We start from the raw sequence: 15743 nt of genomic DNA on the forward strand, positions 1-15743 counted from the left end.
CAAAACAAAACCAAAGAAATTAAAACGCAAGTAAAGTTGCTGGAAAGAGCTGGGGAATTTAGTTATTTAACCTTAAATTCAAGCTGGAAAAGTAATCGAGTATAGGATGACATTTTTTTATCATATCCTTTCTAAAGGAAGTGTCAAAGTGTTGGGAACAAAGCATTGATAACATAAAATGAATAAAAGTCAGGGATCCTTGCTGAAAATGAAACATGGAAACATAACTACTCAAATGGAGTGGAGAGACCTAATTAAGTAACTTGAAGATTATTTAATTTAAACAAGGTAATGCTTTGAGTTTTGAGGAGACAGTACTCTTTGTTTACACAAAGAAGTTCAGGGCAAAGAGGATGGTCAGTTGCCATGCGTGCCGTGTGTGGGGGGCAGTTTAGGGTTTTCTGCCCTCTCTTACGAAGCGCTCCGATAGGCTGTTCAGGAGAAAGCTAGTCTCTGGTGAGTGTTTCTTTGTCATTTTAACAGTCAGGCACCGAGGCTTATCTCGGCTGCTGCCAAAGGTGGCCAGTTTTACGATCAACTGCCCAGAAACAGCACTTAAGGAAAGCAACCTTTCAACCCCCCTCCTTTGGGGTCTCTTCAGCTGTCTGTTGAGGGTTGTTATCTCACCCCCTCCTTTTCTTTCTCCCAGGGAGAGAGAAAGAATTTGGAGTAGTCCAAATTTATTTGACAGGAAATGCACAAATCCACACTGTATGTTCACAACACATGGCAACGCTTTTACCTTAGGCAGAGTCTGGAATACTGTTATCCATGCGCACTGATGCGTGCGCGCACGTGTGTGTGTGTGTGTGTGTGTGTGTAAGACTGTGTATCAACTAATAAGAAGTGAGCTACCTTCTTTGCATAACTGCGCTCTATCCTACGCACTCATGTGGGACTTACAGTTGTGTGAAAACCTGACTTGGGCTTGGTTGGTTTAAAGAAAACGGCGAGGATGGGAAATCCTTCGCAAGTTGCTGCCACAAAATCTAGGGAACTCTGTTTTAGTTTCTGTGTCATGTGTTCAAAAGCATCCCTTCAGCACAAGGCAGATCCCACTCACAGCCAAGGGTTGGTGTACCCGCACCTCAGTTTACAACAACATTGCCAGAAGCAACAGCTACAATGGCTGCTTCAGCATCAAGGCCAGTGTGAAACCTGGTAAAAGTGTTATTTCAGTCGCAACACTTGTGTTATCTTGTATTGTACTATTAATAGGAAATGCAGTTTAATTTAGCATGGTGGCCATGTTCAAATCAGTTTCCCTGCCCAATAGGAATTCATTATCCTATTAGGCAAATAGGGCAAAAGATATAGGGAAAAGTGTTAGCAGAGCCACTGGTGTGTTCAGTGTTACCTGTTTCTAAAGATATCACAGCATAGTAGAAGAATAGATTATATGTTGGTGTGTTAGCTTTAGATGTAGTATGTTAGTTAGCTTAAAGTTTGCTGTTATCCTCAATAGAAGTTAAAAGTGGTGAACTACTTGGGTCCAAGTTTAGTTTCAGTGAGCCATATTAGCACACTGCACAACACTGCAACAGGAAATTAAACTGAAGGCATTTAAAAATGCTAGACTTTAGGTTCTGTGTGAATGCACATGTCTGTTGCTGTCATTCAAGATGTTTAATCTAAACCTATGTCTAAACCTTTTCTTCATGATAAAATTGGACTGCTTGAGTGTGAATTCAGCATGCCTTCTGGGCATCTTAGATCAATGTATATAGTGATAACACAGGAATTAAACATTTTAACACACTGTTATAATGGGAATATCTATACCAGAAAGTATCGAGCCCTCTGGCTGTTGAAAAGTCTAGATATCTTAAAAAATTACACATTGTTAGACTGCCTCTTCAGTCATGTAAGAATAGGTGTTTTGATACAATACCTTGTAGTGGAATCAACCAGTCTCTCAAGGGAGGTGAAGTCAGATAATGCCAAAAGTGGGGAAGGAGTTTCCTCCCCTTGAGTTAGCCTTTTGACATGCAAAAACTAGAGACATCGCCTGGGGTTTGGTAAGGATCTGCAGAGACTCAATCAGACATGCATTGCTGAAGGACTGTGTATTCAAAGAGCCTTAGTGAACCCCTCTCGCCGTAAAGGTGTCACTGGAGATGCTTAGCAGGACAGCAAGAGGAGCTGTCCGGCCCCTCTCTCTCCACAGGTCGCCTCTGACATCAAAAGTACCACTCGTTCTGATCCCTTTTCCCACAGAATGGCTGAGTCATAAAACACCACTCCCTTCTCTTCTTTTAGCTGTGATAATGTGATAAGCCAGGAATTGGTGCTTCTAGGAAGGAACTTCTTGAGCTAAAACAATGTTTCATTATAAAGTGTTGTTCTGTTTGAAATAATAATCCTTGCTAAGTTAGTAGTGGCGTTTGCCTCTAAGGTTAGTAGTTATGTTACCATGTTGTTGTTGAAAAGAATCTAAATAATAATATTATAATCTAATATTTTCAGCAAGGATCCCTGACCTTTACTCATTTTATGTTGTAACCAATGCTTTGTTCCCAGCACTTTATGACACTTCCTTTAGAAATTATGATAAAGAAATGTCATTCTATACTACTCGAGCAATTTTCCAGCTCAAATTTAAGGTTAAATAACTAAATTTCCCAGCCACACACACGCAAAGCGCCACGACCTTGTTTCCAGCAACTTTACTTGCTTTTTCTTTTCTTTTGTTTGTTAAAAGTTATCAGACCGTTAAGTTACACAATTTTAATTCAAGAATGACCAAGTTCTTTTTAAGCTTTATTCGTCGAGCTAACTTACACTGATCCCCGTCGCCCGGGCCAACCACGTGGGCCCGCCAGCAGTAACAAAGGACGACCAAACCTCTGACCTGAGCCAGGATTTGAAAAGGCCCCCACTGCGAGTTTCTTCAATAAGCCGACAAAAGACGGACCTCCGGAGCAATTCCCTGGCAGAGAAAGCGACGGCTTTAAGCTGTCCTAACCGAGAACGCACGAAACTCCGCCAGCGTAAGGCCGTCTACCAGCAACCTGGCTGGGAGAAGCGACAAGCAGTAAGACCAAAACCCTGCATGCTGTAGTCACTGATGTCCAATAGTTTAATAGATTATCTTTAACTCTCTCTAGCTTGCGTTCACTAGCGGCCCGTGTGAGTCAAATTCTCCCCACAATAGAACCCCACATTCTCATTGTTTAGCCATTGTTTAACGTTATTTCTTTGATGTATATTTAACCGCATTTTTATGTCACCTTAGTTAGTTAATAAATTTCACTGTAATTAAAGGAATTGTGTGTGTGTGTGTGTGTGTGTTGCCTAACTCCAAGTCCCTGTCATGAGAATTTACCCCTTCGATATGAGCCTGACTGATTGATTTAAGATAATTGAGAGATTGTTAACTAACTGATCACTAGTGAATAATTGTATAATTATTAACCATACCCAGGGAATCCCAAGACCCTGGACAAACGGAATCTCGGGTGGTGCCCCGCGAAACGAGAGCTTTATGAATGAATATTCTCTGAATATTAAAATTCGTAATTTTGTATTAATTCTCATAAGTTTATTAAAACATAAGTAGACATGCTACAACCTCTTGCCAGTTGTTGGTGTTCTAGTCAACAACCCATGTATAGTAAATACAGTCAAGAAAGATTAGCCATCTCATGTTATTTATTTATAAAGCTCTACTGTTAAAGCTTCCAAACTGCCTCTATTATCTCATTTCTCATCTAATAACTACAGTATTCTGTCCAGTATCTAACCTTAGATTTCCCCTATGCAGGCACTAATGTTGGCAGAAATGGTACTATGCACCTTACATTACCTTCGGAGATTTTAAAGCTTTTTTATCTGTTTTCCACAATTCCGGTAAATGTTTTTGTTAATAGTAATTCCTTGCTGATTGTGTTCTTGTGAATGTTTCTTGTTCTCAGGTCTCTATTGGAAAAGATATCTTCATCTCATTGAGACTGCCTGATTAAAAATATATATTGTATCTAAATAGAAAACTATATAAACAATGAAAAAAAGGCTTTGCTGTTCTTTTCCTAAAGACAGCACAATGGGGGAAGCCAGATGCTATTGTTTTCAACAGTGAAAAACACCAAATAGTATTTCACACATCTCAAAATAGTTCTTACCTGTTATAATCAAGCAGGGGTCCACAGCTGTCTTGATGGCTCAAGGCCAGGGCACACATGAGGCTCTGTCTGGGGCTGTGATTGGATCAAGAAAAGAGATCAGGATTAACCATAGTAGAGTGAACTGAGTTTAACCACAAATTAATCTGAACAAAAACGTATACTTGCAAAGATACTATTCTTTCTGAAGCAAATTGCAATGCCTCTGTTAATATCAAAACAATGTGTACACTTTTGCCTCTTCACTTTCACCCTCGTCCTCTTCATCTCCCTCTTGCTTTGCTCTTGCGCGCTCATTGGCATGCATGATGAGCATCCACTGGGAGCAACACATCACCATTATTCATGGAAAGAGTACACCTCAGAGCCAGACTGACAGATCAAAAGATGTTGATGATAGGTGGGGGTACTGGTGGTTGGGGTGATAAATGGCCCCATCTTTTGGAGATGCTGTAAGTTTGGGGACAGAGCTGTCTTCATGGTTTTTCAAGCAGTTGTTTGTTTTGGGCCACGTGTCCAACCCTAAACTTTCTGTACAGGCTACTTGTAGATGCCTACATACTATATAGATAAGTCATTACATAGATTGAAGGTCTATCTGACTTAAATTGAACTAATACACAAGCCATATAAAACAAGGTAATGTCTATTAATAGGATATAGACACATAAATGGTTAAATATCATAATCTCTTAGATATCCACATGTTTGGACTTTTTGTGTCAGACACAATAAAGAAGGGGGAAATTTTTTTTCCCATAATCAGTCTCTTAAAACATATCTACACAGGTTATATAAATTTCCTGTCTTTTCCTTTTGCAGTCTTTTACTGTAAGAAAAGGGAATTAAACTCCTTTCTCTGCTACCCTGTCTTTCCCCACAGCCAGTTGTTTTGGAGTCATTCATCAGAAAGAGCGAGACTGAGCCATCAGGGGAAGCGTTGGCAGGATCCCTGTAGAGATGAGGCAATATTAAATTGATGGAATCATTTAAAAGGCCAGAAAAAATGAAATAGGAGAAATAACACTGTGCTGCTATTTTACAGTGTCTAAATGGGACAACCTAGTGGCTTGTGATGCATATCATACTCTAATCTCTTATCTTTCCCCCAAAAAATGAAGCAAGTTATTTTTGGGTGTTTGCCTTTATGCATCTGTGGATGTATTTTTATTTTTACTATATCTTGTGTGTCTGTCTTTATTTGCTAAATATTTTTTTTTACTTTAAAGCCTTATGACATGCCTGTCATTTTCACTTTGGATCTCTTTCTTTGTAGCCATTGACCCAAACACGGAGTCAGTAGAAGATTTGATGCAGAGGTTCCAGGACAGTTTCCGTGTTCCCAACACACCAACAGACATGTCTCACTACCAGCATGTCATGCACAGCTCATCGACAGGCCGCCGGAGGGTCCCCAGCCACACCAGAGGTAGGACAAGAAGTCACTCAAAAAGTTTACAGTTGTGTTGGCAGACTGTTGCAGACCTTGCACACAAGATGATTTATAATATGTGCATGTACCCTTTAATTTTACTATGCACACTTTTAGCGCTTTTGTGGTACTAATTGTATGGTTTTGGGTGGGGATATTTCCCACTTAGAAGTGCCTTTTGAAGAGGTGCATAGGCCAGTGTACAATATGAAAATAGCATGAGGTCACATGTTCTAGCTGCTTCAACTCTGAGATGTATAATGTGCATTTTCTTTCTTTCATTCAATCACTTTCCAATACCATACCAGCCATTAACCATTATTTGTATTTGGAAACCTATTAGGATGTCATAGTGTGTCCTGAAAATCCCTTTGTGAGTAGATTTTTATAAAATATCAAAATTACTTTTTATTTTTTTTTACATTACTGCCAAATATTATCCAAAAAAATGTATTGCTAATGCATTAAACTGTCCAAGTGCCATTAAGTTTGTATTTATTTTGATGCATTAATTTCAGTATGACAGATAATACACATCTATGGGTAATGTAGATGTTCCATTTCACTTTGCCTACATCATTTTATAATAAGGGAGGATACACATTTGAACACAGCAAAAATTCCACATAGAGATTTGAATCTATGACCTCTAGATGGCGGTTTACCACTGAGCCACCATGCTGCCCTGGAGAACTGCCAAACTGCTTTGAAGAATATTTCACAGTATATGTGAAACCTATTAATATGTAGATTTCTCTTGTTTTACATCATGTAACTGATGTAGACGCCATGTGTAATATGCGGCTTTGGTACATGAGGAATATCATTGACGGTCACATTCATAATGTGCAAGTGAACATGTAACCATTTGCATGTTCATCATTCTGGTTCACATATTGCATGGAGGCCACATACCTTGTATCTAACCTACTGTATTGGCTTACATTTATCTGCTTAGGGTGAGTGCATAAAAACAGGATAAGAATTGGTTTATATATTTAGAAGAGAAAGATTACCTTTGTGACAATACATTTAAAAGGGGGTTTCTCTACATCCTTCAGACTTTTGCAATTTAGTGTTTACATGTTTTACTATATTGCTGTCAGTATACACTGTTGGCTTTGTGTTTCATTAAAGATCAATTGGCAACATTTTCACACTTGTGAAAAATGTGCTTGGAGCAATTTTGAGATGGGACTCTGGTGACACCAGCCTCTGCCACAGAAATAAATTCTTCTCATCACCAGGAACATTTCGAGTAATTTTAATTGGACACACATGCAATCTGCGTCATTGGTTATACCATTATTACCAGTGAGACAGTAACATTGAAAATGATATATTAACCTTGATGAGTTCACATACCCTTGTCAGAATAACTTACCATCCTCTTGATCACTGTCATCTACATTGGATGCAAAATACAGAATTGTTGCATATTATGCATACTTATGTGGGCGTTATTAATCTTTCCAGTCACATAGCAGTTGGTTGAGAGAGTTATATTCTTGGTTATCTAGAACACTTCAGCTTGGCTTGTGCTTGTCTCATTTGCTGTTGAGGATTAAACTTGTGTCAACCTTCTGAGCAAATGATGCCTCTGAAAATTAATTCCACACAGGTCAAGCCCCTCAAAACTCTGTGAAGGACACTGCTGAGCTATGTCCTCTCTGAGGTCAGATCTTTCTTTGCTGTCCTATAATTAGGGGTGAAAACATGTCCTCAGTGGTAAAGCATAGGCCAATACTACAAACATGATAATGGGACAAACTCTTAAACTGAAGAGGAAACTCTATTAAATGGAGTGAGGTTAAAGGGGAAAGTGAATTGGTCAGACCCAGAAGGTTAGTGCTACATAAACAAAATTAATGCTTGAGTTCTTGAGAAGTTCACCAGGCAAATGCCACAAGTAAAGTGGATTGTGGTTGTGAAGATTTTTTTCTTTTCCACATTGTTCAACTCTGTAGACCCTTTATGCTGTGCAACAGCTACGTTTCTCTCATTTTATCATATTTAAGTAGATCAGGTTAAGGTTCCATTGCAAGTAGGTGAAAGTTGTCTTTGTCTTTCATGTCACCAATAAATTATTTTGAATGTGCAAATAATACATAGCTTTGGTGATATGAGCTAGTGTAGGTGAAATGGCCCAGTAATTCTTGAAATCACAGGGATCTATGCCAAGCAGATCTAACAAAGTGGCACAGACAGGTGGAGTGGAAAACATCGTCTGTGTAGTTTACGAGAAGTGACAAGAAGTGCTTAGACCGAGCTACCAGAATTAATGTCAGTGATACATGACATTACATGATATACAGGAAGTCTCACCCATTTTCAAATGCATTTCAAAACCATATACTTTGATCACTGTCAAATAATAGTGTCAAGTAAAATGTTTTCATACCTAGAGATAAATGTATGCCTTTTAATTGACATTGCAAAGAAATGAGCAACTTTAAATAATCGTATTGTCTTTCCAACCGTACCCTGCTTGAAGGGGGTTGAGTACCACGATTCTTACAAAAAACAACAACAAACGAAATAAGTAAGACACACACCTTAATCATGATAGACCAAAAGTGGGCCCTAATTCCAAAAGCATCTTAAGGCTGAGATGAGTTTAGTCCCATTTTAAATCTAGGGGCTACGATCACTATATGTTTTAAGATCCCTTTGGGAAGTAGACGCTGGGCTGCATTTTTAAGGACAGGACATGCTGGAACAAGGAGGTAACATGTCTCCATTGAGAACACAAACAGTGGGCTAGTCTGGACAAGAGGTTGTCCAAGCTATTGTCCAAGACGTCTGACTGGAAGGAGTAACATCGGGTACATAAAGGATATGATGCGTCGGGGGTCTGCATCTAGCAGCACACATAATCATTTTCAGAAAGTGCACATTTTTACCCCTTGAAGCCTGAGAGATGGGAGAGAAAGCATGCCACTAATGGCCAATCTGTGAGCCTGCAGGCTGTCTGGATTTGAGATTTTCCCCAAACCTGTGTAGGAGTGAGAAGAACAAGAGCAAATAAACAAGCAGTATAGAAACACATCACACTAGTCCTTGGTTGTCAGAAAAAATTGCCTATAATTTATTAACCAAATACCTTTTGTTACCTTACTTGACTCACATTTGCATTAAAGGGAACCCACCCTTAAATATCTATTCAATACAGTAGCAGTTGTGTCTGCTCAGCTAAACCCTGCAGCTGTTCATCTACTCTTCTCCTGGTGTCCACAAGCCCGCATATTCAAATTTTGCTTTGTGGCAACATTTCTCACTTCCCTGTCAGCATGTATTGCCCTAGTTTCATGTAAGCACCATCTTACACCTAAACTCTCAGAAAATATTGGCTCATGCACAGGTTTTTTAGTTACAGTCACTATCCTCACTTTCCAATTTTCCCATGACGGCAGCCTCTCTCTGGGCCTAGTTTACCAAGCATGATCAGAAACATAACCAGATTTAAAATATCTATCCACATGCATAGTGTATCAAATATACAATCATGCACATTGATAGCAATTTCATGGTTTTGAGTTTGTAATTCTGGCTGTGCTGCAATCCCGTATTGCACCCCATTCCACTTAGCCACTTCATGTGTCTTGGGCAGATAGGATAGCTGCAGTATGATAATCAGAAAAGCCAAGTCAAAGCAAAGCAAAATGCTGCCAAGAAGGATTAAAGACAAATTGCAATTTGATTGCTCAATCAGCCTTTGCAGGTGGTTATCACCATGGGAAGCATTCTAATCAGATGTTGGAAAAAGGTGTAAATGCATTAATTTCTCCAAACTGCATTTGTAATCTTTAGTCTTCTGAACTCAACCTACAGTGTGTGGTAGTTCACTTGCCCCTGTCAAAATGTCAATATGGCAAACAAAACATGTGTCTTACTCCATTCAAGCAAGTCATCCATGTGCTACCAAAAAGGCTATTGCGACTAGGCGATTTTGAAACTTTTAGGAGCATCATTACCACCTTCTCGACTGAAGTGTCCCCCCACCCAGATGCTTTTAGCAAAGGAAAATGAAGATATATTCTTATCTGCCTCATGAAGATGCAAACGTGGCTAAAGTAAATGTAATTGACTGTGTATAGGTTTTTATCTGAATTGCACCTGGTTTAAGGCACATGAAATTATCTGTATAACTGTTGTCGCTGAACTGCCCAATCACTGAACTCTTTCTTGCCTGAGAGAAGTTGTTGCATCCTGCTATCAAAGCATATGAGTCAGCAGTTTTCTAATGCCATGTGAAGTTTGGAGAGAGGTTAGTTTTCATGTTTTGTTCTATGTGCAGTGTTCCTTTACAATGAGATGTGCACAGAAGCCCTTTCTTTTGTACTCCCACAACCCCCTGGATATGCCTTTTTTCAGCTCTTTGAACACTGGGTTCTAATGATCAGGAATTGGCATGCTGTTAGCTGCTGTTGAATGTCCCTCTTCCCTATGAAGTTTGGTCAAAGGTATCAGTTCATCCTAGACTTTTTTTATATCTGGTTTATTGTTCATTGTGCTTTGATTTGACCTGCGACTGTGGATTAATTGCCCCCATTGACTTCTAAATGGCATTATAGGTGCTGGGAGTTATGCCGATTGTCTGGAGATGCTCTTTCCTTTCTCCCCAGGCCAGTGATCAGTATTAAGAAAAGACCAGTATGAGTGGGGCACTTTGCTGTAGTTTTGCCCTCTCGCACACATTATGCTTGGCGCTACGTATAGACTGTTGGTCATTTAGGGCCCCGAGCGGACAGTGTTCTTCCTGCTCAGTGTACTGTGCACATCAAAGAGTGTTATGAGTAATAACAGGCTATTTGCTTGTGTCACTCTGTCAAGCCACAGTCAAGCCAAGAGTTTGCAAGAAATGTGTGTGCTTTACTTTCACCCAAATATGCCTCCAGAAGCCACTTACACATATCACTATGTGTCATATCCACTTTCTTTTCAGTAGGAAATTAGGTTTGACAATGGAAAAATATATGTGTCTAGTATTAAGCAACCAATTTATCACTTTTGTATGTGGAAGCCTTATACAGTATATGAGCATGCACCAACCATATTTTGGTATACAGGAACAGCTCTGCCCTTAAAGTTGTATTTCATAATATTATGTGAAAGCCATATAGAGCCCCTTTAGAAGGCAATGCCTGCGTTTGTAAAACCCGGGTTACATTATGTAACTGTCATTGTTGTGGTGTAGCCACCAATCCAGAAACACTTTGAAGTCACAACACATTGTGGCTTTGTCAAATATTGAGATTTGTCCTTAAAAACATACTACCGTATTTGCATGCACCTCTGTGCATGGTATTCCCTGCTGTGGTGTTACTGCATTTCCTTGTACTGGTTAGAAGCTGTGGTAGTGTTTTGATGTGTCACAACGAATACTTTGGCCCATTACGATGAGGATAACCTTATGGTTATTATCTAGCTTTTCTCCTGTTTAATTGATGCTTTGAAGTAGCACATGAAAGTAGTTCTGTGCTGTCTTGTGTGTGTGTGTGAGAGAGAGAGAGAGAGAGAGTGTGAGAGAGTGTGTGTGTTCCATAGTGCTTGAATTCATTCTGTGTTCATCTCCACTTTCAGCAGTCCTCAGTCTTCACTGCAGACAAAACACAGTGATTACAGCTGTGGGTCTGCAGCCCTAGGGCTCCTCTCTACAACAGGCCATACAGCTGATCTACTGCCAAGTCAGAGCAGTGTGTGACTCTGATTTTGTATGTGTTTTTTTTTGTGAAACACATAGAGAGACAGAGAGGGATAACAAGAATGTATGTCCATCTGACCAAGTTTCTGTTCAATAATCAATCCTCTGTTCATATTATGGCTAACATTTAGTAATTGTCAGTTACAATACAGTAAACAACCAGTAATTTGCTTAGTTGAGTAAGAGACACACAAATCAATACAGTAGCCACACCCATCCTAATTTTAAATAGTACCTTATTACACTTACCTAATCCTGTCATCAATATGCATAACTGAATGATTCTTCCAAGCTTACAAGTCCTATTCAATAGTCCTTAATCTAATTAAAATCAGTATCACTGGAATATAGCTTTTCTGTAATCTCAAACATTGATCCTGCTCTGTGAACCATCACTGCTCAGAAAAATGACATGATGCTTGCCCCAGTTTTCTACTTACTGAACTTATTGAATCCTCACTTCAGATACCTGCCACAACTTCTTTCACATGATTTCAGGCCACGTGCACACAAGAGGAAGAGCGGCTGCTTAGTGAGGGTGTACTCTCAAGTCGAACTTGGCTGTGTGAACCTGCCCACCAGTTTCCCTAACAGAAAAGGAGAGGCTTGATGCCTTTGCACAGAGGCTGTCTGTTGTACTTAAGCTGTCTTCCCTGGGAACATGATTGAAATTCAGTAGAGAGTGCAATTATTTTGCTCAGTTAATGATGAGAAGCAATATTTATCAGTTTATTCAGAGAAGTGTGGCAGACAGTGTTTACACATGTAAAGGACATAGAGCAAACAGCCGTTCAATCGGGAGGTTATCCCCTGTCACTGCCAGCTATGCCTCCTCCTGTCTGGCTGAGACTAGCTCCAGGAGCAGCTGGTGAGGTGATCCTTTGGTTCTCATTGTTTAGAGGTCATTGCCATGAAGTTGGGCTGGCTGTGCTTGAGCTGCAGGTTAAAATAAAAACATATTTTCTTTAGATTTTTTTCTATATACTTTAGTTATTTTATGCACGCACAGTACTTTACCGAGAAATTACATTTATATACAACAAATGTTCTACTGCAAATAGGTTTTAAAATATATATAATACATTTTCTATTAACATAATCAGTAAATGTTGTTAAACCATGATACTGAATGTGTTAGTAAAATGTTAACTGACAACGTATTTAATTTGTTTTCCTCTAAAATATTCAATCAGACAATACAGCATCTACTTATAATGATGACCGCATTATTAAAGGTTTTATGGTTAAGTTCATAGCACTTGGTTAAGGTTAGGGGAAGATCACGGTCTTGGTTTAATACTGAAAAAGTCCACAGTAAATTGAATCACAAAACACAAAATGTTTATCAATATTTGAACAAAACCTTGATTTTTCTGCATGGTTGTAATCATTTCAACATACCTGCAGTGATCCTAACTGTTTTTGACTGTATGGATGAGTGTCCTTCATATATGAGATGCAAGTCACGTTCAGGTCTTTTTTTGCACCAAGAAAATCTGCCAAGGTGCAAGAGGTTAAATTTGCTGGTTGCACATTCAGAATGGTTCTTTACAGCCCACCTTTGAATTTAATCTGTTGATACTATTGCTTAGTTCTAACCACCCTCTTTGATACTTTGACTCAGAGAGTCTGGGGATATTCTTTGATGTTGCCTACAGCGGTAGCATTGATATTCAGGAGGCAGGTGATTTGGGGGTGTGAGTGTCTTCTTCATTATATTTGTTGGCATCGTATTGTTGAGAAAAAAAAGGTAAGAGGCTTTCATTGTTACAAATTAGTAAAAGGCAGTTTTATGTATAATTTAGGGGATCAACCAGAAAATAAATGATAAATCACATGCATAGACAGTAGTAACACAAATGGCCTTCACTTCTATCAAAACGATGCTAAAATGACTGAGGGCCATGTCCACTTCTAATGAAAGTGATTGGCATCAATTTACAAATTGTGTGTGAGACTTGGTAATGCTGTTGTCATTTGAATGATGCCAGTGGAGCATAATAAAAACACCCACACAAAAGGGGGAGCATATTGTAACATTTTAGACCAGCTCTTCCAGTTGGGATGGGAGGTATACATCAGTGTGTAACATTAGAAATGGCTTTAGCTTTACATTAGTGTAATCTGAGAAGCTACAAATATTTCATTTTCAGATTTCACATCCATGATAAAAGGATTGTGTTGATATATTTTTTGCATCTTAGAATGATTTAAAAAAACTGCAGCCACTGTACTCAAATTTTTCACTTTACCTTAGTTGTTAGCATTACCTTTGTCTGTATATGACTCAAAAGATATCCATAATGTTGCCAAAGGCATTTTTTCTGCTGTTGTATATGACAATACCAACCTAATTTCAGCTTTCCTGCAGTGGTTGCCTTTTCCTTTTAGGCTTTTGAGATTTTATCTTATCAGACCCTAGCATGAATTATCTGTTTGTGGAGCTACATTACTCTGACCTTTTAACTCCCTGTGAGGCAGGCAGTACCAGGCAGTCCTAAAGGGAGATCCACTATATTTTCCATCATCTAAAATATGGAGCAAAGTAGCTGAGGAGTTGTAATGTATATACTTAAAAAACTGTAAAATCAAACCTCATCTCAAGGGGTTATAAATTTGACCATCCAGTTTTCTCCCTTTCAACAGTGTTGTGCTGCAGAGTCAGCTCACTGGCTGAGAGCACCAGACTGTGTGTGTTTTCTTCACTGTCCTGCCTGGCACTAAATGACTCTACGGTGACCGACAGACTTGAACTCAAATGGATAAAATAACAAACAGTTGAACTCAACAGTGTCAAGTTAATATAAAGGGGGGAGGAGGAGGACTCCATTCATACCCCATTTTGGATAGCTGCAGTGGCAAGGCAACACGTTTTTGGGTGACAGCTGCAGTGCCATGCCACCCTCCGTGGCTTTACCACTGCACAAGCTGGTTGATAAAAGGTGGGAAAACAACATACAGCCGGGAGCCAAGGGCCACTGCATCTGAAATTAAGGTTACGATATGGTAACATGGCCTAGTTCTATAAGCCCTCTGCTGGACTCTGTGGGTACTACCTCCTCCAATCACACACACGTGCTTGCCCACCGAAATTTTTATTGTGCACGTAGCCGACCAACAGGATGTCGCTACCGATACGTGTGTGACGTATAAATATCAGTGTCATTACTGTCTCAGCATCCTATTTTCTTCAGCATATGGCGAACTGCTCACTGAATTGATGGAGTCGCCACTTCTAGAAATTCATCTTTGCACCAGGACATATCCAAAATTCCTGAGTGGTCTTCTCACACTTTACCATTTGCTTATTAGCTCCAAATTGGCGGGTGTGATCTCGATGCAGGAGAGATACAATAAAAAAATATAGAGGTGTGTGTACAAACAGTGAGCGCACTTGAGTACAAGAGCCAAGTGGTGCCTTGTTAAGCCTCCCACCTTTTCAAGTCCTTTCTCTCCCTTATACCAAGGTAGCAACTCATAAATTTAGGTTGTAAAATGTGTCAGCAGGGCTTATATTGTGATGCCCTCTGTAATAACTTTTCAGCATGCCGAGGTTGTTTATGTATAATAGGATTGTGTGCCTGTGAGTGTGCACGTGCGCGTGTATGTGCGTGTGCAGAGCTTTTAAAAATGCAATGCACAACACTAGAGTAAAACAGTGATTGGGATTATTTTGGATAGGAAAAACCACAGCAGTGGGAGACTGAGACATGACAGAGAAATGAGTGAGAGACAGTTACAGATAAGAGGAGCTAGACCACCGTGACATACCTGTGGGCATCCTGTACCAATATGCAGCTTCTGCTTAAAAAAAATAGGCAGACTGGGACAGACAGAAAGCAGAAAGTAAATCACAGATTCTAGCTTCTGGATTTCCTCCTCTCTCTCTCTGATTTCCTGGTTTACAATGTTGAATCCCTTTGCTTGTTGTAGCATGGCTGGGTGGAACGCCTCAGGCCTTCCTTCCTGATCCTGACCCCTCCAGCCTGTGCCTTGTGTTTGTGCTTGCTGTCAGTTTCACCACAATGGAGCCCTATTTCTCAAATCATTCCAACATAATGTAAATGAAACATGCAAGTGTTGGATTTATGCGACAATTGTTTTTAATAATCGTAGAAAGAATTTCAATGAATGCAACAAAGTTGCAAACTTGTGTTCAAATCTGCTCATGTACATTTTTAAAATATTTTTTACGCAAATACAACTCAGTGAATACGACTTCAGTTTGCTCTTGCAGCCTCAGATGCTGTCTTGTGCATTATAAATGGCAAATTTACATGCTCTCACTTTTGTATGGATGTAGATGTCAGTTTGTATTGAGTTTGAGTTGGAAATATTTAGCTTGCTGGTGTCAGAAAGCCTGACTCCTGAATGCAGCTGTGCCTTAATATGATTACCAGTTCCTGAGCCATGTGGGGACTGGTGTTGCTGTCAGCTTAATTTACTCGCAAATACATTGTCACAGACATATGTACTCAGGCACCCA

General features: G+C 39.6%; 1 protein-coding gene across 1 annotated transcript in view; it reads left to right on the forward strand.

The window, feature by feature from the left end:
• The window catches only part of LOC119914337 (astrotactin-2-like), a 280669-nt gene that overhangs the window by 106165 nt on the left and 158761 nt on the right, over positions 1-15743 (forward strand). The window contains exon 4 of the mRNA XM_038733584.1: positions 5398-5550. Within this exon, the coding sequence (XP_038589512.1) occupies positions 5398-5550 (153 nt within the window). The remainder of the gene's footprint in view (positions 1-5397; positions 5551-15743) is intronic.

This window comes from Micropterus salmoides, unplaced genomic scaffold (genome assembly GCF_014851395.1).
Source record: "Micropterus salmoides isolate LMB-PRFRI ecotype aquatic unplaced genomic scaffold, ASM1485139v1 Ms_hic_scaffold_20, whole genome shotgun sequence".
In the NCBI taxonomy this organism is placed as follows: domain Eukaryota; kingdom Metazoa; phylum Chordata; class Actinopteri; order Centrarchiformes; family Centrarchidae; genus Micropterus; species Micropterus salmoides.